This window comes from Phalacrocorax carbo, chromosome 1 (assembly GCF_963921805.1).
Source record: "Phalacrocorax carbo chromosome 1, bPhaCar2.1, whole genome shotgun sequence".
NCBI classification, from domain to species: Eukaryota; Metazoa; Chordata; class Aves; order Suliformes; family Phalacrocoracidae; genus Phalacrocorax; species Phalacrocorax carbo.
This window is the reverse complement of record NC_087513.1, coordinates 88,186,727-88,213,628: the sequence shown is the minus strand read 5'-3', so window position 1 is coordinate 88,213,628 and position 26,902 is coordinate 88,186,727. Positions and strand designations below refer to the sequence as shown.

The following is a 26,902-nucleotide window of genomic DNA, read 5'->3' as shown; positions in this document are numbered from 1 at the left end:
TCCTAACCCTACTTATCTTTGACAAAAATAGGCCCTCAAGGTGCATGCAATCAGTAGCCAATTTAAATACCTTAATTATCTACATTTTCTAGAAGGTGGTCTTAAATTTTAATTCTCAGAGTTTATAGATGGTAATACTTTATTTTGTCAGCCTGTGAAGATGAACATTTAGTCCCTCTGATAGCAGTCAAGTAGGTACTTTAACTGCAAGTACAGCATTTCAATGATAATAGAGAGAAGGTGAATTTTGGAACAGCAGTTTAAGAACAATTCTGCAGTAGCACATACTTCTATTTGTTGTTATGAAGAATAAAAAAATGCAAACATCTTTGTTATAAGCTGTCCATAGTGTTTTAGTTAGCTCGAGCTGTTTGGTGATCTGTAGAGTTTCCTTGGTAAGGTCATTTGGGGATGGGGGGAGAAAGTGTGTGAGGTGCTATATTTCAGAGAAAACCCATTTTAAAGTGAGTATTAACTCTTGCAAGTGCTCAGAGTTTGTTCAATGCTTAAATGACAAATAAGAGATAATGTTGTGAAGGGTTTTTCCTATATACCAGACCTGTGATCTAGTGTTACATGCAAAACTCTATTCTGTTTAAAACAACAGCATTATAAATGGCACTTCTATAGTTAGATGATGGTAATTTTATCAAATGTGGGATGATCATAAGGTATGTTTCTTTTTAAAATGTTTGTATTAATTAGAAATAGGACTCATCAGTGGTAAAGAGCATAACACTTTAAAAGCTTCTTTTTTTAAGAACTTTGAAGACTTTAAGCTACCCATAGTACTATAACTGGACTCTCGTTTTATTTCTTATAAATACCTACCTTTTTGCATTGCTCTGTTTGTTTGTTAATCGAATACTAATCCTAAATGGATTAATGCAGACCCTTCAAGGCCAACACATGCAATTAAAGCTTCAAAGCCAATTTAAGACTTTGAAGGTTGCAAAACAAAGCACTCAAAAGTTCCAAATTTCTTAAATTATGTTTGCTTGCACATATGACCTTTAATTACATGATCCCATATTTCTTCTATAGGTCTAATTTAGTGAAACGAATAGCAGTTGCTGAATGGAAAGCACTTCAATATTTCTTTGCATACTTAGAGCATACCTGAATATTGAGCTCCCAATGGACTTTTGGAATAGAAGTGCTCACCACTGTAGTTTTGGAAGCTTTATAAACATTAATGAATTGACCTTCATAATATTTATGTGAGATGGAGATATTATTATTCCTGCTGTATAGATGAGGAACTGAGGCACAGAAAGTCCCAAATGACAGATTGTTTAGTGTGCACTGTCTTGAGTTTCCAGCTTGACCTGCTTTGAATCTGGTTTTTTTTTTAGCATATTTAACACTTTTATGCCACTTATGTCTTCCCATTATGCCTCCCATTACTTTCACATTCTGTTGAAAGTATTGTGCACACCTAAAGAGTAGTCTTTAGGCTGGTTATCCATACCATCAATTTATATGTTCACCTTAGAAAGTCAGAACGGCTCTGATTTTTCTTTCTGTCTCAAATGACTACAGGTAGAATAATGACTCCCCATCGGACCTGTGAATTGTACCTAAGATGTATGAATATCATCAACCTCCATTATCTTAAATTGGTCAATCACTAAATGGAAACATGATTAGCAGCCACATGTGAAAAGCTTAATTCACAGTCCTTGGTTTGATAATTTATAAAACTAAGTGATAAGGGCATTGATAGAATTCCCTTTCTGCAGTTTTCTGTCCGGATTGTACCTTGCTCCTTCCTATTTTGTGCCACGACGAGTTTGGCAGACAGTAGCTTTTTAATTGTTTACTTTTGTTTTGTCCATAGGACAGACCAGACTGTACTATGCATGGAGTAAGGCAAAAGTTCTATGGCAGAAAAAGATAATTTAATTAATCACTACAAGAGGGGAACAAATTCATGTTGTGTAGATTATCATAGTTTATGTATGTTCTAATTTTTCTGGTTTTCGTGGTTGACCTTGCATTTTTAGCAATATAAGACTCATAGAATATCCTGAGTTGGAAGGGTCCCATGAGGATCAATGAGTTCAACTCCTGACTCCACACAGGGCAACCTAAAGGTTAAACTGTAATTTTGTGTGCCATTTCAAGTGGGATTTTTTGTTGTTGTTTTTTTAATCTAAGGATTCATTAATTTCAATCATGTGGAGTCCTTGGATAAAGAATTGAAATTCAGGACATACTTTTTCCTCACAAGAAAGAGAGGATGTTGCTTCTCACTGGAAGTGTATATTAAGGATAGCTTAATATTCTCTCTGTTCAGGGGTCACTTTTTCACAGGCACTTGTTCAGAGATCAGACCATCACAACAGAACTCTAGTCTTCCTTCCCTGAGCTGATGATGGGAAATCCCTGGATATCCTGGAAATGGTGAAAAAACCATGGAACACATTGAGGAGCTTGGTGACTTCACATTTACATAGCACAGGCCTGACCCCTACAATCTGGTGTGGTGATGCCATCTCTCACCCTGTGAGAACTGTACTGAGTTTATACCTGGGACACAGGGCTTTTCTCAAAGTTAATTCCCATCCCCAAGTTTTCTTCTGTTGTCTCTCCTTTATTTTGCGTTCCATCACGTTTATCCTCTTAACTATTATTCCCTACTACTGGGAACTAGACATGCTGGATATACTGTACCTCACCTGTGGGCCACCAGTTAGTTAATGAGAAATTTTCTCACCATTGCAGTGGGAAAAGCGATTTTGAATCTGTTCTCGGAGGATGGAGGAAATTCAGCCTGGTTGGGCCATATCTCAGGGAGTGTTCTAATCAGAGAGCTGTCATGTAAAACATTGGTTCTATAAGCAACTTTTTTCCCCTACTTATTTCTGAAAGAAAATGACATACTTAATTTTTTAAAGAACTGACAGAAATTACTTGGAGGTTCACAGGTAAAAATATGAAGTGGTGGGAGATTTTTTTTTCCAGTAGAAATATATATATTGTATAAAATATGCAGCTGTCCTCAGTGGAAGTGGACTAAATCTAAGACAGACCCCATTCTGACTTGGTTAGTTTAGATGAATCTCCATTTATATCTGACTCTTATTCTGAGACACCTGATGCTCCCTGGTGTATGGTATATGCCCAGATCACTTTTTGAGGTTTGTGGGAAAATTCTGTGAGAAGTCAGTATTAGTATGTTCACTTTATAAACAGTAGAGAACTAATATACCCTAAACTACATGAATGTACTGGTCTATTGGCTATTCTAAGAAAAAAGTGTTTCTAAAAGCATCTTATAGGGATATATTAATTTGTCACAGTGTATGTTAGGATCATTGTAGGGGAAAGTTAGAGGATTATGATTAGAAGTATAAGTAATGTGCATCTGTGGAGAAGAGAGAAAGCAATATTGTTAGGTACAGATGGCTGGTAAATATGCTCAAATGTAATGAGATGTTATCTTTGTGCAGTGCTGTGTCCATTCCTAACAGATCACCAGCAAAGACTATGAATAGTAAAAAATACTAGAGACAATCTGTTGCCTGTAGCTAGGGTCAAAGTCTGATGAAGTACGCTTTTTATGGTTGCTTTGAAGTTAAGTTGTATACTGTACTGAAGAAAAGAAAAATGACCCTTAATATTTAAGGCTTTGAGTTGATGAATGCATGCACTCAAAAGTAGCCTTAGTGAATTCAGTGGTGTATGTGCAGATACAGGTGTATATGGTAGCATGTCTTTTTTTCAGAATTAGGATCTAATAAATGAAAAATAATTGCTTATATTTCATTTTAAAAATCTGCTATTTAAGAATGCTGTGAGATCAAACTCTCAGAAATCAGGTCCCTTATTCAGCTAGTACTAGTTACATTTATATGTGTGGCAATCTAGTGTTTATGGCATTTTTTATTTTCTTGAAATGTCTGCTTGTTTTGTTCCTGTCCTCCATCACATTTGATTTGAACAGTGCACAACATGTGGGAAGGATGGGGATGCTATTATGTGTGTCGTCTTTGCAACAGTTCCTGTGAGAGAATCTCTGCATTATCCACTGGACATCACAAAAAGTCATACTAAATAAATAATGAATTCTCATCTTGCCTTCATTCATCCCATTCCATCTATTGTATCCCTTAAGGATGGGTATGTGCTTTCAGTTAGACCTGTCCAACATCATTGCTATTACAGACACATTCCATTGTAGCTGTGGATAAAAGTTAATTGTGTTGGGTCCAAAGAACCCTAGTTTATTCATTGTTTGTCCCTACATATGTCTTTAAATGCTCACTGAATGAGGTAAAGGCAGGAAAACAGGCATTTAGTTATGTAAACAGAGATCTGATCCTTCTGATCTTTGGATAGAGTGTCTTCATTTGTGTCTGTGAGCTACGCACTTGGTAGCATTATGGGCAATGCAGAGCGGGATACTGAAGTGCAAGATCTGAATCTCACTGCTGTCAGAGGGCAAAAAGCTGCCACAAAATATTTCCCTTTCATTTGGAATATATCTTCACCATATGTGAGTTGAGATGCTAGCCAACATCTCCAGATTAAATTCTCAATGCAGCATAAGAAAAAAGTCCTCAAGTTGCATACAATATGCATACAGAAAGAAGGTAGGAGAAGATTAATTATGACTTAGTAACAAAGAGTAAACAATGTTGTAAATGCTAGTAATGAAATCTGGCAATAGTATTTGTATACGGGAATGCCAAACTATGTTGCAAAAGAAAAAATTTCCGCATGAATACAACAATAATATAGATTGTCTCTATATCAAAATAGGGTTTTAACACCGTGTTTCTATAGCTTTTCCAAAAAACCCCAAACCTTCAAGAACTTTATCGTAGTAGCAAAATTTTCTTCTATTGTAGTAGCTTGGAATTTTCATGCAAATTTTTTTTTAATTTCTCAAGATGGCTGTTTGGTTTTGTGTTTTGTTTTTTTTTTTGAAATTAAAAGATTCTGAAAGCAGCGAACAAAACATCTATTTCAGAACAGTAACCACAATCAGCCATAAAAGAACAGGACATAATCAGCCTAAAGTACAAAAGTTCCAGAAAATCTGAAAATGGGAAGACATGCAAAATTAATTAGTTATTGCCATGCTGGTCTGGTGTAACTTTAATAAAAACAGATTTTTTTTTCTTTCTCATTAACGTTATGAAGTCATGTTATTATCTGCATCCACAGTCATAGTGAAGACAAAAATATTTTACTTTCAGGGCTATCAGATGATATGTTGAATGATTTTACAATTCTTGTAAATACCCATAAAACAGATCTCTATCAGACAGATGATATTCGGAACTAAACTATTTCAAGTTCTAGAGTAATATGGTTAAATGATGCAGCAATAACAACAAAATCAATATGAACTATTATTTGAATTACTTTGACTATAATGATTCTCCATTTGGACAGAAGTCTCACTTGAGTAGGTAGGGCAAACTGAGCTTTGAAATCAGTGTTTTAGACTTGTTGGGTTTTTTATATTTTTACATTAAAGCCAAGGCCAAATACAGTTTTATTAAAGTCTGTGGCATTTTTCTATAGGTTGATGCCCTATTTCTTCTTACCAGTTTAAATGGCAAGAGGGAGAAGTCTGTTATAGCATATTTACTGAACAAAGGATGCAATTCCTTCATTGCATTCTCCATGTTCCTCCCTTTTTGTAGATTTGTCTTTTTTTTTTTTTTTTTAAGTTGGTAGAGTTCTTTTAGGAAAGAATGGAAAGGGAAGAGGTGAAATCATTTTGCATACGATGTCTTCTCTTGAACTTAGGATGTCCCCAAAGGGGATAATACCTCTCTTGAGATGATTATATTCACGCATTACCCTGTTGTTGTGGTTTAACCCTAGCCAGCAACTCAGCAGGGCACAGCTGCTTCCTCACTCCCTCCCACCCACCCTGGTGGGATGGGGGAGAGAATCGGAAGAGTAAATGTGAGAAAACTCGTGGGTTGAGATAAGAACAGTTTAATAATTGAAATAAAATAAAGTAAAATAGTAGCCATAATAATAATATACAAAGCAAGTGATGCATGATACAATTGCTTGCCACCTGCTGACCAATGCCCAGCCTGACCCTGAACAGTGATTGCTGCCCCATGCCAGCTCCCCTCAGCTTATAAACTGAGCATGATGTCATATGGTATGGAATATCCCTTTGACCAGTTGGGGTCAGCTGTCCTGGCTGTAACCCCTCCCAGCTTCCTGTGCACATGGCTGAGCATGGAAGGCTGAGAAGTCCTTGACTAGTATAAGCGCTACTTAGCAACAGCTAAAACATCAGTGTGTTATCAACATTATTCTCATACTAAATCCAAAACACAACACTATACCAGCTACGAGGAGGAAAATTATAATTAACTCTATCCCAGCTGAATCCAGGATACCTGGAACTTGTTTTATTAACTTACTATGATGTAACTCCATGCTGTGGTAGATGTGGCAAGATGGTGTAGTTGTCAAGCAGTTGCTTGGCCACAACAGTGTCTTAAATAGATCAAGCAAGTAAGATTAAAATCTAGCCACTCTGCTTTGAGCAGGGGTGTTGGACTAGGCAGTCTGCAGAGTTCCCTTCCAACCTCACCTGTGCTGTGAACTGGGAATAAGCAGTATGGGCATCAATGTCATTTTATTTATTTGTGGATTTTTCTGTCTGAATTGTATTGATTTTGTATTTTAGTACACTACAGTATATTTCAAAGAACAAGCATGAAGAGAATGCTTTTTGAAATTCAGAAGGCCTTATTTTTCCCTGTGGTTCAATTAACTTGGCTATTTGTATCAATATGAATCATATGTGAATAGGACCATCCTTACGTGATAGTCTTTAACATCCAGTTTGCAGAACTGAAAATCACAGTGGCAAAACACACCTCTGAAGTTTCTGTGCAGATTTTTTTTTTGTCAGGAAAAGAGGAACTTTAGTGACAACTGCAAGATTTCTTCTTTAGTTATTTTTAAAACTAATTGTCTGGAAGATGCGTTTGGATGTACTTTCTTTTTCAGGGCCAAGCAATATGAGGAAATAGAAAAATTATGTAATGTGTGGTAGAACTAGCATGGTTTAAAAACACAGTCATGTGGTCTGCATATAGACTTTTTAAAAATACTAGAGTGAAGACAATACATACTAAAATATAGACTTGATACTGATTTTTTGTAACCTTATGCTTTCATTTTTTAAAGTACAGTAAGCTGCTTTCAAAGGAAAAAAGGTTTCCTATGTTCATAGTACAAAAATGTATAAATATAGAAGTCAGTTCAGTTCAAATAGTCCATCATACCTCTCTGATTTTTTTTCATATAAATACAATTATCAGTGGATAAAATATGTGAAACTAAACTGTTAAAATTTCAGTATCTGTTTGAGGTCTGCTTTATGTCCAGGACAAGTATCTTCTCAAAATTCTACCATAGCTTAAGTGACCTTTTATAACAAAGTAACTTTTGTAATTTAAAAACTAAAAGACAAAACAAATTTGCCTATTGCTGAAAGTATTCTTCTATGCCAAAAATTGTCTATGTAAATATTATGAAGCTTTTATACTAATCTGATTGATTCCTGTGCATCTCTCTTCTCCCTGCCTCTGTATTCCATATTCCAGTAACACTTTTCTTTTTTCCTTCGTGTATCCACATTTTCCATGTTTTTTTCTCTAATGTGTTTTTCTCCTCCAATACTGATCTCCTTTTTCTCCCTCTCATGGATGCACTGCTGCTGGTGAAGATAATATGCTCGTAAGAAATACACCGCTCAGACAAACCAATGGTCCTTATCACCCAGCAGTCAGTCTCTGACAGTGGCAATAGAATATGTCATTTAGGCAGAGCAGTTAGATGACTTTCTGCAGTCCATTCCCTTCCTAATCTCCCATCATCCACCATCACTGGATTGGAGATGTCAGAGAGTGTGTCTTTAGCCAGTCCTTTTAGAATGCGTTTATCAATAATGTCCATGAATTTGTAATGCCTTTTTGAACTCGCTGATACTGTCAGCCTTCATGACCTCCTATCGTGTCAGGTTTCAGAAGTTCATTACCTGTTGTGTGAAGAAATGTTTTCTTTTTTTTTTCTATTTTAAACTAACCTTTTACTTGTTTTGAGTGGCTCTGTGGTTTTACTTAGAAAGAGTTCCATGTTTAGCTTACCCACTCTCTTGAGTCTGTAAATCTCAGTCATATCCCCCCACAGCCTTCTCCTCTCCAAACTGACGTTGCAGCACTTTTTAGTCTTTCCTGATAAGGCTTGTATCCATCACCTTGAGCATGAGTTGCCTTCCCTGTCTTGGCTCTGACTTGACTACATCTTCACTTGTGGAGACTAGAGCTGCATACAATATTCAAGTAATGGGCTCACAGATGTTTTATATAGCAGCAAAATTATGCCCTCTGTGTTATTCTCTATGCTCTTCCTGATTATATCCAACATTACTTGGCTTTTTGGGTTACTGCTGCACTTTAAACCAAAGACTTCAGAGGAATGCCAACCATGCCCACAAAATCACTTTCCTGAGTTGTAAATGCTAGTTCCAAATTCAGCATTGTGTAAGCCTGGTTAAGATTCTTTTTCTCCATCTAGATGCCTTATCTTACTCCTATCCACACTGAAGCTCATTTATCACCTTCTTGCCCACTTATTTAGGCTAATGAGGTCTTTCAGGAATTGGTCACCATTGGTACTGACTTTCACTGTCCAAAGGAGATTTCAGTGTTCACTACCTTTTATAGATCATTAAAGACGATGAATAAAATTGGTCCAAGCACCCATCCATGGAGTACCCTACTTCTGAGTTTGCTCCCTGGTAAAAATCCATTAAATCCTATCCTTTTTTCCCTGTTATCTAATCAGCTTTCAGTCCACAAAACAAAAAACTTCTTTTCAGTCCCCTGACAATTTTGTTTCTTTAATAACATTATTGTGGAACATTATTGGAAGGCTTTTGGAAAAATTACATATATTCATATCCCCTTTATTTATATGCATGTTGACAGCTTCATAGAATTAGAGAAAATTAGTCAGACAGGATTTCCCATTGTAGAAAGCCTGCTGGGTTCTGCAGATGATCTTTATCCATGTGTTCAGTTAGTCTTTATTTTACCATCTTGTCAGGGATGGAAATCAGTCTTCCCAGTCCGTAGCTCCAGGGTCCCTCTTGTAGATGGCTTTTTCCATATGACTGTTTCCAGCTTTACACACAGTAAAAGAACTGTCCATGGGTATCTGTACCTAAGGGGGGGAGGGAGGGAGGGGGAGGGGGATTTTTTAGAATATCCTTTGAACATGCTCAGAAGCTCTGGCTCCTAATGTAAGGGTAAGAGCCAAATGGAATCCATGGTGTGGGTCTGAAATTTTGGAAAGTTTTAGCTAAGCTGTGCTTTTTACAAAAAATATTAATTTGAAAAATGAAAATTTAGCTAATAAAAAAGTGTATCCCTCCTGTGTAATTTTCTTAGGCTGGAAGCCTACTGATATCTTGTCCTCTTTCCACCTTTCCTGAGGAGGAAGCAATCTTAACGATCAGAGATTCCAGGCACAGAAGCCTATAGATGAGGGATGTCATGGTCATATAGCAATATAATGCATGGCAGCTCATCTTTATAAGCACCCATTTTTACCACTACAACCTTGGTGAAAGCTGTAATCATGGACATTTTTAAATTTCCTACATAGCTGAGTAAGAAATTATATATGTTTCAGTCAACACTTCATCCTCTACTCTGTAAACCAATAAATTACTTGCTTCAATGAGACTTTTGCATGTGGCGTGTCGGTTGCAATTTGGAAGTAGATTCTACATCCTGAGTCACAGGCTTAGACTACATAGTTCAATTTTAACAAATAGGCATTTTCTCAAAATTATTTACCTAAGTAAATTGGTTTTGTTGTCAGGTGTTACACAAAACAGGGTATCTGCAAAATATTAGTAGAAAAGTTTCAATTTTATCTTTATGCAAATTAGCAGGAACAGTTTTGACTATAAACCGTATTACTTAATTGACACAGTTTAAAATTTTGTTGTGTATTTTCTGGAGTATTTTGAGAGTATAAAAATCACTGAAAAAATGGTGTCTTTGCAGTCTAACAAACTACCATGTAACAAAAGTTAAGAAAAGCTCTTATACTGAAAAATTGCATTATACACCATGTGAACAATTATACTGGATATTGCATATTATTACTAGTGTGATTTTCTTTTTTTAAGCTAATGAAATGTATCGTGGTATCTTAGACAGTAAGAGATTGTTATGTTCTGTACAGCATATTAAAATGTTCATTGGTAGAATGCTGGCAAGCCCAAATAATCAATTTCCTATATTAATTTAGGTAAATTGGTTGTGTAAAGATTACTTTAATGATATATACCTGCAATTCACCATAAGAATATTTGCTTAAAATTATTTAAAAGATAATTTAAGCGAGAATAACAAAGCTGAACAAAGATTTATGCTGGAATTGTAGCTGCATTTGTAATTGGTCTTTTTCAAATAAATTATTTCAAATATTGCACATAAACTCTATGTCCTAGGGAGCACAGACTGCCTCTAGAGACAGCATGCTAAAAAAGGAGACATAAAAGAAAGCTGGATAACGTGGAGAAAAGCAGTCCTGGCTCCATCTGCTGTCTGCTCTCTCGTTCTCTCTCCCCCTGCCTCCTTCTTTAGGGCGTTTGGGGTAGGTAGGTCCTATATTCTGTTGAACACAGACTGAAGTTTTAGGGTACTTTTTTTTTCTACTTCTGCCTGGTATTGAGATAGTTTCATTCTGGAAAAAAAAAATCTACTTTGTTTTGTATTTTCTGCTCACGGTTGATAGTTTTGATCTACGTTATTCCTACTGGACACAACTCAGATTAAGTTTTAAGTACGTTTTTTTCTCACCCTACAATCAAGTTAATTTTGTGGCCTTCCCCTCTTCTTCACCTCTATTAGTAGATGCTGTAAGAAACCCCAGGCACAGTTCTAGAGTCATTACTCATTCTTACACATATGTTCACACTAGCTTTATCAATGCAGCATTGAAGAATCTACTTCAAATGCTAGCTTTTCATATAGATTTTTCTCACAGACCTTGGAAACAGAAGCATGGTTGGACCGAGACTGATGAGGAGAGTCTAGAGGTCTGAACTGTTACAGCTTGTCCCTGTTCTGTTGAATAGATTTGATCTTCAGAATCACTTCTGAGGCTGCTCTAATTCATGCCAAAATCTCAATCATAAAGACATATTTTTCTGCCTTAACTGTATACAGTATAGCTTGGGTCTCCTTCCAAACTGGTTTTGCTCTTTTTTTTAAGAGCCCTAATAAATATACATACTTTACTTGAGACTTCAACAATTTTTTTTATTTATTCTACAAATGGCAGAATTTTGCATACACAAGAGCTTCCCAATTGGAAGTAGTGTAAACACTCAAATTTGGGAAATGGCTGCAAAACAGAAATAACACTTGAGTCAATCCTAGAGTTTAAGAATTCTTGCTGAATTATGACCCTGAAAAGATGTACTGTGCTTCTAAAACATAGTTCTGTCTCAATAACAGGACCCAATTAAAATTTCCAAATTAAAAGTCTGACTGTAGCTTTCAGAAATACTGAAAATACAAAGCAGATGCTAAACAGATAGGCAAGAATGCAAACAAGTCTTTAAAAATATTGATCTTTACATTCTTAGATCTAAAAAGTAGTACTGAAAGCTACAGTCACAACTAAACATCAGAAAAACTTACTGTGACTTCGATAGCTAGAAATTCGAACTTTATTATGGAGGGGATTTCTAAAAATTAATAGTAAAATAATAATTTGTGAAATATATGGGGTTTTCTAGGTAGGAAAGAACATTTATTTACAAGAATTCTGAAAGCTCAAATGTAATGGAAAATTAGTAATGCAGTTAGGCCAAACATTCAATGCACTAGAAAATACTAAAATTCATAATTTCTGACTGTTTTGTGACATGAGAGGTAAAGCCATTTTTATAGTATTTAAGTCTCATTCCAAATTAGATGTTGGAATAAAAAAGTTTTATATTTGAGTAATCCTACCACTTGAGAAGTTCAGAAGGTTAAAAAACCAACCAAACAAAAAAAACCCCCCCAGAAACAGAGTTGTGGAGATCTTCGATAAATGTCTACATTAACATAAAAAGTGAGTTACTTTCTACAACTTACTGAAGTAGAATATGTTTCTGGATTTCTGCAGTCTAGAAACTAATACTTAAATGTCATTTTTTAAAAGACATCCTTTATCAGCAATATTTAAGATGACATGAGTAAGATATATTTTTTTTAAGGAAGTGGTTATTTGCTGAAAGACATACATTTGGTTGTTCCCAAACTACTTGTGAATATCAGTTCAAGTGTTTCCAGCTGTAATGGAAGAGTTGCAGTGATAGAGCTGTTGAAATCGTCAGCTGCCTTTTACTCAACAGGTTGGCAATTAAGGAATCCCTTTTGTTGAACTTGTTCCATAGGGTCTGCTGAATGCTTCAGCAGATGCTGTTCATGGACAAGAAAATGTCAAGGAAGAAAAAAATATAAAAGACTTAAATTTCATTCAATTCAAAGCAGTTCCTCTCCACTCCCAACCATATACTAAAAAAAGAGTCAATCCTAGAGTTCAATATTATATAATACTGTTATACTAAAAAAATGTTATTTGTTACCCAATTTTAGGTAAGAGGTCACACACCCCGAAATGAATTATAGTACATTTTTATGTTTATTTATACAGTCTAGTCTAGTTATTTTCAATCTTTTTCTTATGTTAAAATTCTTCCTTACAAGAATCAGGCAGGTCATATTGTCATAATCTCCAGGTTAAGGTAATTTAAATATTATTTGAGGCAGCCTTCAAACTCAAGGATGTGTTGCGTCATGCTCAGTTCACTTATTCCCCAAGGTATCTCTGCAAAAATCAGAATTAAAAGCATAGTATTATAAATAAAGATTAGGAAAGGTTGAGTGGTTCAGTTGCTCATTTTGAGAACATCATCTCTGGCATCTTTGTATTTTTTTAATTTGATATTAAGGATTTTTATCTCATAGACTCAATTCGGTTTATTGGTTTATTGGATCTCTTCCCCTGGACATGTTCCATTTCTTTCTGTTGAGGCTAGGCTTATTTGTGACAGTGCTTTAAAAGCATATTACATGTCCTTTTTTTTTTTTTTCTCATTTTACAGTTCAGCTTCCTTGCATATGATGTTATCTTTCAGTATACCATATAAGCAATATATACCAGTTGCATATTGGCTTATACTTTGCAATCTGCTTTGTTACAACAGAACCATTTAAAATCTTACTGAGTAAAGAACATATCTAGAATTTGGCATGAGTAGAATTCACCTCTGTATTCAAAATACTGCATCTTTTAAAATACTTTTCTTGAAATGTATTGCAAATACTACAACATATAGCAAAATATAGATTTTCTTTCTACGTGCATAATATGAAACATACCTGCTGTTACCTGTGGTTACAGTTTACTCACTTTGCTCATTTGCTCTGTTTCAGACGGTTCGCCATGGTTTTCCTTATCTACCCACTGCCTTAGCTTTTGACCCAGTTCAGAAAATTCTGGCAATTGGAACAAGAACAGGAGCCATACGAATGTATCCTTTCTCATTCAGAATTTATGCCATTTCTATATATTTGTGAATCATCTACTACAAGCGCTCAGGTAAGGTAACAGTGTATGTTGTTACATTCTACTTGATTTTACTTTACTTAGATGGACTGGAAAAGGATGTGCTGTTGAGGGATTACCTTTAGGTCTTTAAGTTGTCCAAAAAGAAAAATTTTTATTGCGTTTTTGGCATATGGTTTTGGCATATATTTGTTAATATAAAGCAGAATTCATTTTTGTTTTTCAGAATGTTAACATTGTATACATTTTTCAGTATGTAAAGGTAGACTACAAAGTGGTAATGTGCAAGTTGTGAATGTTGTGCTAGCAATAAATTAATTGCAGCAATGCAGCTAGCCAACTGTAGACATCTTCACTGTAGATATCTGTGTATGAGATATTGTTTAGACTCTTCCAAGTGAATGGTGGGAAATAAGTGAGTGTAGGGCAGAATTCATCTCTTCCTGGAGGAGATGATGAAACACTTTAAAAGTGTTCATTAATTATAAAGGTACATCAGTGCCAGCACTTAATGTATATATTTACACAGTAGGATTTTTAAGTTAGAAGTCTACACAGAATAACTTTAATATAAAAGTAATGAAAATTTGAAAAATGAGATTTAAAAAAAAATCTGAGGAGAATATTTAAATGTGATGTATTTCAAAATATTTCTCTGCATAATTTTCTTAGTTTGTCGTGGTTCAAATATATTCCAATTTGATGAAAATATATATAAAGTAAGGAAAAAATAATGAAGACTGTTAAAGGAAGGTTTAAAAGTTACAGTATATGGAAGCAATAAAACAATATTTTTTGCAACCTTTTTGTAGTTAAATAAATTCTGGGTTTAAAGTAGGGGACAGTGCTGTATAAAATACCAGTCTAATCTTTTTCTTGTTTTTTTTTTGCTACCACTGTTTCCAAGGTAACTATAAACCTAATGAACCCAAAGGCAGGTTACAAAGTAAAGAAAAATATCCTCCTGGAGAACCAGCCTGTGCTTCATGGAACATGACTAAGACTTCTTCTCCATTTTTGCCTGCTCTTGTTCTGAACAGTTACATTTTACTAAGCCTCATTTTCTATCTGTCCAGAACTTCTCACAAGACTCAGCTAAACCTCCAGTTGTGTAACAGTCTTTGCTTTGATAGTTCTACTCTTAGTATTTACTTATATGAAGTAGACTGAATGTATTCTGTTCAACTACAAAGAGGAAACCCCCCTTGAATTTGTGCAGTTCTGGGAATGCACAAGTCTAGTAATCTGGCTTTCTTCTTTTGGGAGGTATGCAAGGTTAGAAAGCTGGAGCTTTGTCTCTGGAAACTTCATTGATATTTTCTGTGAGTGGGGGTATTGGGAACTTAATGGGAAACGTAGATGTAGGAAGAAGACCTTGCAGAAGGTTGACTCCCAAGCCCGCCTCTTCTTTCCATCTCAGCAACCTGGCTTTTGTAGGAGCAGTGCTGGCTAGGCATCTTATACCTTTATAAATCCCTCCTTTGAGGAGGATGCCGGTACAGAGCCTGAATTAATACAGGTTCGTGTAAAATTAAGTTAAACCTGCATGTCCCCTGCCACAGGAATGGAGCACGAGGTGGAAAATTAGCTATACACCATACCTTATATAGAACTCACCATGTATCTTCTGTGGAAACAGATTATGAAGAGGAAGAAGGGAGAAGAATGTTTTTCAAAGCATGCTTCCCTTTAATATCTCTTCTCCAGTTTTGCTAGCAAACTCCTACCTCATTCACAGAACACTTTTTACTACTTCTAGTATCTGAATCAAACAAGAGCATCAAGATTACCAGGGAATTGGATTATTTTTTTTTTTTACAGAGATGTCATCTCATAACATAAATGCTTCTCAGCTTAGATACACAGAGCCTGGTTTGCTTAACTGAGCTCTGAGTTAATGGAAGCTGTACTTTGAAGACAGAGGGTGGCATAAAAGGAATTATTTATTTATTCATTTTAACTAAGTCTTCTCCATTTGGCTGTCAAAGGTTCACAGAACATACTACGTAAAAAGCCTGGTTGTGGGCTATTAACTTCCCATTTGTACACAAGGCTGAACAGTAATTAGTGAAAGAGGGCCTGGGACCACACACAGAACACCACTCATTTAAGCCAGTCTTGCTGTAACCATTTGTAATTGTTGAAATCAGGCAATAAAATTCAAGTCAAGATGTAATAGATTTAGAATTAAATCTGAAAATATGATTCATAATGGAATTTTCTTAAGCAAACTGGAAAGAGTATAGATTTCAATGGCTTTATGTCTTCCACAGTATCCTGTAAAAATGCTTTTTAACAGAGCTGCACAATTTCATTTTGCCATGAATGTGTAAAGGAACAGAAAGAGAATTCATTCCACACATACATTGATTTTGGCTGGTGCTTCTAAACAGTACTGTAGGTGGAGTGAAAGGACAGACTATTTGGCTACCAGCAGAGAAATGCACCAGATTATTTGTTTGTTTACTGGTAGCACCAAAAGGGGGCCTAGCTTGGATCAGACTCTGTGCTGGGCAACACAAAGGCATAGCAAGACAGAATTTACGTTTAGTATTCATGTAATGATGTAGAACAAGTTTTCCAGTGACCAGCGTAAGTCATGTAATGGCATTGTTGTTTCCTTGTCTTTCTAAAAGATTCACAAAGCATTGGTAATTCTATTGGTCACAAGTTAACAGGTCTTGAAAGGCAAACCGCTTCTAAAGAAAATGAAGTGCGTACCTCTGTGTTGCGAATGAATGTTTAATATCACACCTTCAGGTGATCATTTAAAATGATCCAGCAACAGTACTGAAATTGACTATGCTAAATTGGTCTGAAATAGAGTATATTATTCATAAGTTGTCATTGGAGTACAGAGATAAATGAAAGTTCGTTTTGGTATAGCAGTCAATTTGTCTTCTCCTAGATTTCTTTTCAGGCTACTTTAGATGCAACTGCTATAGCTTCTATAGCAATGGGAATTGCTGTTGCTATGCTCTACTGCTCCTAGCAGTCTCTGAGGGATTCTCGAGGAACTTCAAACAACAATGTAGGTTTTACCTACACTGATAACTACTGGGTACTGGATCCTCATAGGGACAGCTATGCTCCTGCCCACAGAATGAGTGTGTGCTGCAAATCATCAATGAACGAATATCTTCCTATTACCAACACAAGCTAACAAAATCTGCAAATAAAGGGCAAAAAATCCACTCTTGAAACAATTGCTATGCTATCTGGTCATTCTTTTCCTTTGTCCTAAACACGGCAAATTTTATTTCCCATCTGAGGACTTTTTCCCTATTTGAAGCCTGTTCTCAGCTCCCATACCTTTGATCATTGCTCAGATCATTGCTTGATACCACTCTACCTGGACTATCCTTGCTTCAGGCAAACACATTCAGATGGTCTATGAAATTGAATTCCTGTTCTTATCATCTCCATATCCTTCTTCTTTAGTCCCAGTCTGGAGGACCTTCTGACATTACACATAATACAATGAAGTGTGCAGTCTCTGGTTACTGTCAGAGAAGGTTATGAATCACCATACAAGGGGGTGAGAAGTTAAGAGACTTGATCAGACTTAAGCCTCTTCCTCATGTCAGAAGAAAAAAGATAAGTCTGGGGTTTGTCACATTCTTGATCTGAATAAATAGATTAAAATCAGTGTTAGCAATGATTATTCCAGTATCAGATGAGAAGAAGTGGCATGTTGCTCTCAGATTTCACAATGTATATTTCTATATTGTCATTTTTTTCAGCTCAAAAATTCTTGTTAAAATTCATTATTGGTACTTTCTGGAGTCACTGAGTCCTTTCCTTTGGACTTCTTCCATCATATCAAACATGTGCTTAGACAATACAGCCACCTACTTCAAACATATAGAACAGAACATCTACATTTTTGTATTCAGCTGCTGATTATTTGGCAGTCAGCTGCAGTAAGAAATTCTGAAAGAGGCTCTTCTATAACTATTACCACCTTTGCTTATTAAGAAATGAGAGAAAATTTGTCTTAAATCCAGTGCAAGGAAGACAACTTACTGGGTCCAGAATGGCCTGCATGCCACTGAAAGCTTATCCATCGTCAAACAGGCTTAAATTAGTAATATGTCTTTGGACATGTTTTAGTGTTGGCTGGTGTTGTCATTAATGCATGTTCTTTAGACTTACAGGCTTCATGTTGTCATGGATGCAGGTTATGGGGTGTGCAAACCTTCATATTCACTGTTTGTTGCTTGAGAAAAAAAAGTAAGCCATCCACAACACATGCAAGGCCTTTCTGATAGACATAACAGCTTGCTGTATTCCAATGTTAGCAGACAATATAGCAGCCATTTTATATCTAAGCAAACAAAATTATTCTGACTTACTAGCACATGGAAGTGGAAGTGTTGCTCTGCCCCCATCTTTCACTTAGCTGCACTGTCCTTATGCTTTCCTTGCTCGGACTCTGGTGCTTATCAGATATTTCTGTAAGCAATCTAATTCACCAACCTGGCAAAATACTAGTTCTTTTTTGCTGTGTTACTTTTTTTGCCAGATTACCTGGTATTTACCTCTGGTGCTAGTCAGAATGATGCATAAGGAAGCTGGAAGGAGTGCACAGTTGGGACTGGACAGAGAGGGTGGTAGAGGAGAAATAGAATTTTTGGCATGTGTAGCTGCTTAGCTTGACTTGTCTTACTATATGAGATTGTATCACAGAAATTCAGCTTTGGCAGAATGCAGCTGTCTATGAACTTTGCTACAAAAAGAAGAATACGCCTTTCAATTTTGAGTGGTATGGAAGATAACCTATCTTTTGCTTACATTTAAAAAAATCTTCTTCATGTAAATCCATTTGCAAATCACAAAAATTCTACAGGCTCTGCTAAAGATAGATTCTGCCTTTGGATCATATTTGGAATTAGTTTTCTGGCCTGTTTTATGTGTTTCTTCCCATACTTTGATGGCAAGGGTGATTTCTGAATATCAAACACATTACAACAATACTTATTTTAATTACATTTTGTGAAAAAGAAAACATGGCTTCAAGACAGCCAAGAAGGCCAACAGCATCCTGGCTTGTATCAGGAATAGCGTGGGCAGCCTGAGTAGGGAAGTGATCGTGCCCCTGTACTTGGCACTGGTGAGGCCGCACCTCGAGTACTGTGTTCAGTTTTGGGCCCCTCACTACAAGAAGGACATTGAGTTGCTGGAGCATGTCCAGAGAAGGGCAACAAAGCTGGTGAAGGGTCTGGAGAACTAGTCTTATGCCGAGTGGCTGAGGGAAATGGTGTTGTTTAGCCTGGAGAAGAGGAGGCTGAGGGGAGACTTATTGTGCTCTACAACTCCTGAAAGGAGTTTGTAGCGAGGTGGGTGTTGGTCTCTTCTCCCAAGTGACTAGAGATAGGACAAGAGGAAATGGCCTCAAGTTGTGTCAGGGGAGGTTTAGATTGGATATTAGGAAAAATGTCTTTGCTGCAAGAGAGGTCAAGCATTGGAACAGGCTGCCCAGAGAGGTGGTAGAGTTGCCATCCCTGGAGGTATTTAAAAGACATGTAGATGTGGCACTTAGGGACATGGTTTAATGGTGGATTTGGCAGTTGGACTTGATGATCCTAGAGGTCTTTTCCAACCTAAATGATTCTATGATTCTGTAAGATTATCTCAGTTCTTTCTGTGAAACAGCCAATAATCATATATTTGGTTCTAGAGTTACTATCCCAAGTAAAGGGGAAGGTGAAATCTAAGCCTAAGATAGCCCTATTGAAAAGCATGGATCCTCAGCAGCTGATGCACACAGGAGGACCGTATTACCGGGAGGTAGAACTGAGGTTGTTTGTGTGCTCTAGAAAAAAATCAGGTAAAGAAAACAAATAGCACTAATTAAATCATTGCCTGCAGAGTTCTGAGAAGGCATGGAATTTTACAGTAGTTAAAGTGTGGTAAAGAGTGTCTGACATCAGGTTGGATGTACTTTAAAAGAAAAAAAGAGAATATAACTTGAGATTTTGGTCTGTGAGAAGGATGGCATAACATCTAAATATAAAGTGTGACAGATTACTCTCCTTGGAACTGCTGTCTCTTAATCTAAACAAGGTTTTAGGAGATCTTTATCCTTAAAATAAGCCAACTGTGTTCCATGCTGTTTACTCTATGTGATTTATTGGGCAGATGGAATGGGGGAAGCACAGACAAGATCATAAAACCAAAGTTCTGTTATTTGACTTGGAAGAATCATCAAGCATCAATGATGCATTTCATCTTTATCTCATTCTGGAATGTATTTGGGATTTTTCCAGAGCGCACTTGAGTGATTCAGGAACATAAACCTCACTGAGAGTCAGCGCTCCTAACATAAGTTCTTTTAAAAATTCCCCTGGGAATCAACACATATGTATATTTATTTTTATATACCTAGATGCCTAAATAGGTTGTTACATAAATTAATTTATTGTCAATCTACAAGAAAAAAAATTGTAAAATATGTAAAAATAATCAAATTTACCTGTAAGATAAATCTGACAGAGCGACAGTTTGGTGAATTTTAACTCTATACTCAGATTACTGTGCATCTGGTTACATGTGTACTCACATATGTATACACAGTAGGTCTCTGCATATATGCATAAATTGAGTCCATGTGTCTCCCAAGCCTCTTTCATGCTTTTTAAGTAAACAGGTTAAATATGTTATACTTATATGTAGTAAGCTTCCTTCACTTTCAGTTGGTGTTTATCTAGGAGGTAAAAATGGAATCTGACATCTGCAAGCAAATCTACTAATTAAAAATAGGTTTTCATATATTTGGAGATGCTCATAAAAATGGCATACAGGTGGATGGGTCTGGCAGCATTTTAATTGGAGCTGATGACTGCATTTATGATCACTGTCTGAAAAAAAATGCTTTCTGGATGTATGTTTCAAGAATTTTATTGAGTTCAGTAAAAAAAGCCAGACCTTACTGTGATATTGAAATGATGACTAGTGGTGATAGTCAACCATTTCAAAGTGATGTGTCTTAATGAGACTTTGTGTGAGCTTCAGAGCTTTCCCTACCTTTTTTGTTCAAAACTTTCTGTCATCAACAGAAGTGTTGTCATGCATAGGAAGTAGTGCACATCAATTTGCCCTCCTTTCCAGTCCACTAATTATCTTTTTTAGACAAATATCCATGACCTAAATTTGGCAAACATCCTTTAAAACACAGAAATTTGTAGTCATACTATGCACGTAGTTATTTATTTTGACTCTTTTCTTCTTTTGCTTTTATCTTCATGGGAGAGAGAAGTTATATTTCTCCAAATAACTTAGGAAAACTACTATCTTAAAAAAAAAACAAACCCCACAAAGTACATAAATACCCTGGGTTTCTTTTTTGCCTTGTGAAAAAAGAGACCTATTTCTGTCTAGCTACAGGCACTCATTCTATTTAAATTCTTGACTTCTTAAAGTTAGGTGCCTTTCTTGCACATATTTTCTTTATGGAGGGAGGTCATGGACAAAACAGAGCTGGGAAGGGTTGAACGCCTGTTATGAGGTAAAAAGACTGCAATGACTGTGAATAATTGTCTCTGCATGGGGAATACCAATGTGGAAGATCTTTGGAAGTTTCTGGAACCAAAGAGATCCAGCTGTGAGGATCTTCTGCAGCAAGGAACATGAACCACATGTTGGTGGTTCGGTATGAGATGGAACAGAGTTACACACAATTTCAACCAAAAGCTTAGGTATAGGTTTAGGACAAATGTGTAATTTTTCCTGAGCTCTGAAAAATGGGGAGACGGACAAAACAGAAAATACGATCTCACTGAGGAGAGGGGAAAGGGAAGGTTTCCTTGAAAAGCTGCTTTTCCCTCATCAGGTTTCCTTGATGAGGTTCTTTTCCCTTGTCCGTGGCCAGTTCAGCTTCTCTTTCCCTAACTGTGACCTAGTTTTGCTCCAGTTCTCATAGTTCTTATATTTCTATTCCTCAGCCCTGACCTGTCTTTTTTTTAGTGGCAGCAAACAAGCAATATTCTTTCAATCGCCACCTTTCTCCTGACCAGTGCAAAGCAGCCTCTGAATGACATATTTTTCTAAGGAAGCTGTTCAAGTCAAGAACCAAGGTGTTTCCTGAGTGCTTCAGAGTAGCATTCAAAGCCACTCATCAAAAAGAGAACATCACTGGAGAAACCAAGGTTGTCCAAAAGAGGTTGTGGATCACTAGCTGTCAGAAAGTGAAGAGCTGAATCAGCCAAGTCTTAGGGGGCATCAAAGAATGTAAGCATAGCATCAATTTCCTCATCCAGAGGGAGTACACGGAGGGGAAGTGACCTAGAAATTTTGGGACCCTATTCCTTTTTAGTGTTGGTGCGAAGAAAGTCAAAGGTAGTTTAGAAATTTGTATGTAGAAGTCATCACCACCTAAGCACATTTCTACCAACCCACTCAGTCCCCTTCTGGTCACACAGTACGTTCATAACCCTCAATAAGCATGCCAAGTAGCATGTAGGTGGGTACCATCCTCCCATCATCAGCGCCTGGATCATTTGCAGAATGTAGCAGGTAGTGCTTCAAAAAGAACTGGTCCTTACTGTTCCTGTCTCAATGGAAAGGCTGCCCTAAGTGCTTGCAGAGGTTTTATGAGGGACAGCAGGCACCTATGATTTGGAGAGAACTGGGAACATTAACCTCCAGTCTCTTACATAACCCCTTGCACTCAGACAAGCACTTTTGACTTCATGCCTGCATGTCCTAAGGGCCAGTCAAACCAGAAATGGACTCCATTGTTGTCAAGGCATATTCTCATGACTCAGCAGCATGGACATTACGCAACATCTATTCTGGTGTAGACAAGCTCCCAAGCTGTGTTAAAGATCATGCCTCTGATGGTAAATAAGGCATTAGTCTTCGTCAGCTCTTAGGCCAGAGTTAGGTAAGGCACAGACAATGATTTCTGATGAAGACTGTTAAGATGCTTCTAAGTCTACAATGGTGGGTTTCCAACGCTTGCATAGCATGAGGACGTAGTTCACGAGGTTTGGGTATAGCAACCCTGAGTTGTGCATTAGATAGAAGTGTGGATTTCATGAACTGGCTCTCTGCTTCATGGTTTAGGAACACACAGAGGTCAGACACAGATGATTTTGCTGTTATCTCCTGCTATTACTATTTGAAGAAAGATAGTTTGAAGGACAGTATCTGAGGCAATCGATCACTGCTGGTGTACTTTTTTGCAAACTGGTAACTACCTAAAAAGTAAGAGTTGGAGTTGCAAGGCTTCACTGGGTGACTGACATTCTTGAAAACAGTTCCAAAGCTACATGAAAGGATGATGAAGTCATGCTACTAGCTTACAGAAGAGGGGCTCCGCAATTCTGCTCCACATCTGAAAGTTTTGCATTAACTGCTTATCATTTCACATCCAGAGGATAATGCTGTCCCACAAATCCAAGCTTGTTTTCTGAGACCAGAACCTCCAGTCAGTCATACATGAAGTGATCATGGTGGCAAGGACTCCCACAAAATCGTTCTGCCTATCTTCCTTCACAGAAAAGGAAGTCCAGGAGGATGGGCTCATTAAAATGTACTTCCAGTATAGCTTCTGCAGAGGCAGGTTTAAATTGCATTAATCTTTTGAAGCACCACACAGAGTATAATACTGTAATATCATCCAAACTTGTACTGGGGAGTAGGCCAGGAAGCGGGTACCATTGTGCCACTCAGAAATGGTATAAGCAAGAGCAAGAAAATTAGAAATAAGAAAGACTTTATCTGGGCAGTGGTGGCATGTGCAATCACATGGCCAATGAAGTGCTAATGTCATCTGAGAGAGAGAGACTGAAGGCCAGTGCAGTGCTCCCTGGACAGCCTGTAACTAAATAAGCAAAGGTTTATGGGATAAGTCCCTCTCAGACTAACGTTCAAACAAGTAGTGCTTTCTTTTTCGCAGCAGTTGTATTAATCTTAATTTGTAGTTTGAGAGATTTCACTTTAAGTTAAATGCTTCGAGCTAAGGAGTGTCTAACACAATACATCAATACTCTTATCTATTGAGGAACTTCATTTAAAATATGTGATTTTGTTAGAATTGTCCTATATTCCTTCTACAGATGTCATACATGCTAATCAGTAGATTATTCACATAGCATTTTATCTTATTAGTCAAATTCACAAGAGGGACAAGAATGCAGTCTCTTAGATAAAAATTAAATTAAAACTTAACTTTGAATTTGGCCATTTTTAAACACAAAATTAAGTAAGTACTAGAGTGAAAATTTTTTAGGTGCCATTCATGAAACCAAGAAAGCAAAGTAAGTTTTATTTCCCTATAGTGTATTGATAAGAGGCTCCTCGAAGATAAAAGTAACTTCATGGAGATCCGGAGAAGAGATTACTTATTTATGTCTTATTCCACTATGGAGAGTAACCTAACTGCCAGTACAGAAATAGGGCATAAGGAGCACTCTCTGTCTTTCCTGGTTTTAGAGAGTTATCCAGCAGGTATGAACTGAACCGCTAAACTAAGTTGAGTTGTACATGTCAACATATTTTCCCCAATATTTTCAAGCCAAAATGATTTGACAAATTCACCATTCTTTCATGTTTCATTTTATCCTTTTATTCCTTGTCTTCTGCAATATTTCAGCAATTACTCATGTTACTTATTCATTAAGACTGAAGAATATTTTCTTTGCATTATGCTAATGTTCTAGACTACTTGTTTGTTCTCTCTGATTGCAGTTTAGTGAGGGTTGTTTAACTTCTCATTCAAGGTGTGAGAGATTTTGTTTGTTTACTCCCTGAAGGAACCAAGTAATCCAATTTATGTGTGAGAGAGCTTGGTTAAGAAATCATGTGAGCACTTGAGAGATAGCAATATACATTCGTAGTGATACATCTGCCTACATGGAGAATTAAGAAGTTAAGGGAGGGAATTTTATGAAACCACTATATGGAGATAACAGAACACGAAGCTGTGAGACCTGACTGAGTACACTGCTTTACTCACAGGAACAGCCCCATTGAAATCTGTAATATCAAAAACTGCACTGGAATGCCTAAGCAAGATTTAATTGGAATTCAGGCATCTGAAACTAAAGCCGAGCTTCTGAACATCTCAGATGCTTTAAGTGTTGTTTGTGTAGTGCCTTAGTTTTAAGAGGGTCAGGTAGCTCAGCATCTGTCTCATGATAGAGTACTAATATGATTAATCAACTAGACACTTCTCCAGCAACCTCTTTTAAAGGATTAAGATCTGGCATACCTTCTCAGAGCAAGTGTACAAGATCAGACTGCACATAAAATGCAGTGGTGGGTGCTACTTCTAAGAGTTTGTGCTCATCCTGTATCCACTGACTTGTACTGTGGGTATACTGACTTGAGATATGGGAGAGTCAGTTCAATTTTCTCAGCAAAAAGTTTAAACCTACACATCCCATTACACACAACAACATTTTTACTGCCAGACCATATATACCTGTGAGTTATTTTTCACCTTAGAGTGTTCCACTTTGTAGGAAAAGCAAGAACAACTGTGTCTGTATAGGTTAATGGTTTAGTCACATAATTTAAAGCAGGCATCTTGCACTCTAGTCTGTGCTCAAGGACTGTTTGTAAATTCTATTTTGAACAGTGATTAGATAATTATAATAATTATAACATCTAAAGTTATCCTCATTTTTGTAGATCATGTTATCGTAGCAAGACACATTGAGTATCTAATTCATAATAGATTCATGTGTTTGTTTCATACAAGTTTTTAATAAATAATACTTTACACTGGAAGATCAAATAGTACCTGATAGATTTGGTAATGCCAAAGTAGCTCTTAAATTCACGCTGCCTGTCTGGGCCCATAGCTCCAAGTTTCAATTCAATATTTTTCATTTTTGCTTTCTCTTCTTCTTCCTTAGTAGGGAGTAGAAGGAACTTATATTGTCTATGGTTCCAGCTGTGATTATAAGGGAAAGACTGTCAGTATGCCATGAAGCTATGAATGCTGGTATTCTGGTATCAAAGGTATAGAAGACCAAGTTTAATCTGCCCATGTTGCTGCTTGTGAAATAAGTATGTTGGATGATAACAAAAAAAGCTTACTTCAACTAGGTAGTTTGAGAATTTGATACGAAGTGTTTTCAAGCTGTTTGAAGAACCAGCAGAACCTTTTGGGACAAGCAGACTCTTGCAAGCGTCCTTCATTTAAAAAAGATAGGAAAACCTGTCGGTTCTCACTTACAAACTTTCTTAAATGCGTATTTAGAAAATGGCTTATTCATCAACCAACTGCAAGAGCAAGTACAACACTATCAAGTGTTATTTAAGTGAGTATTTTTCTGCTGTCCGTGGAAATGATGCTGTCTTTTTTTTTTTTTCCCAGTTCTAGTCAATCTTGGTTACATAATCATAGTACATATGCCCTGGATTCTTGTTGTGACTGCTCACTGCAATTATTATTCAGACATGATTCTGGAAATTTAGGCAGGGTATTTTTAACAACAGAATCTTGTAGAGTTATCTTTTAAAGAGAAATTGAGCTGTGAATCTTCATATCAGCTTCGAGCTCATAAGCGTATAGGATCTCTCACGGGGCTTTTCTGTTGCAACAAATGTATCCATCAACAATTTATATACAGTTAGTTACAGGGATTCACAGATCCCTTCCTAGAATTCCTGCTGTAAGTTTAAATTCTCCTGATGTGCGTAAGCAACTGTACTTATTTTTTCTTCGAGTGGAAATTAAAGTTGAATTTGTCAACATTGCACATGGCCAACATCTTGCTCTTTCACCGTTTGTAAAAGTTCCTTCACCAATACACTCTGTTAAAAGCTAAATCAGTTAAGTTTTTTTAATATTCTTGTTTGCTTCCTTTAGCCCTGGGTAACCCAGGAGATTCCTCAGGTTTTGCTGTAGTTATTATTGTTTTGTAAGCTTGCCATTTCCAATGTGATCAAAACATTTCACATTTGTTTTTTTTTCCTTTACCTCTCTTAATACTCTGAACGCTAGTGTAAATCTGGAGTAACTCTTCTGAGTTGAATGAGGTTATTCCAGATGGATGTTGTACTTCCCACCTCCACATAGCTTGACTGCATTTTCCCCCAGGTTTTATTTTTCTCATTAAAATAAAATAATTTTTTGAACAAGAACATATATTTGCTTTTTATGATAATGGGCAAAGAGTTGTATTAGAAATTGGTTTGGACTGTTAGCCCAGCTACTGTTCTTGTAATAATAAACTCTCCATTGTAAATATTTTTTCCTACCTTCTGCAGGAAGAATGGCATCAGTATGTTTAATAGGTAACATAGCCTTTAC

General features: G+C 36.7%; 1 protein-coding gene across 2 annotated transcripts in view; it reads left to right on the top strand.

Moving 5' to 3' along the window:
* STXBP5L (syntaxin binding protein 5L) overlaps positions 1-26,902 on the top strand; it is a 210,132-nt gene that overhangs the window by 5,263 nt on the left and 177,967 nt on the right. For both annotated transcript variants that reach the window (XM_064465600.1, XM_064465593.1), the window contains exon 2: positions 13,503-13,600. In XM_064465600.1, coding sequence (XP_064321670.1) covers positions 13,503-13,600 — 98 coding nt within the window. The remainder of the gene's footprint in view (positions 1-13,502; positions 13,601-26,902) is intronic.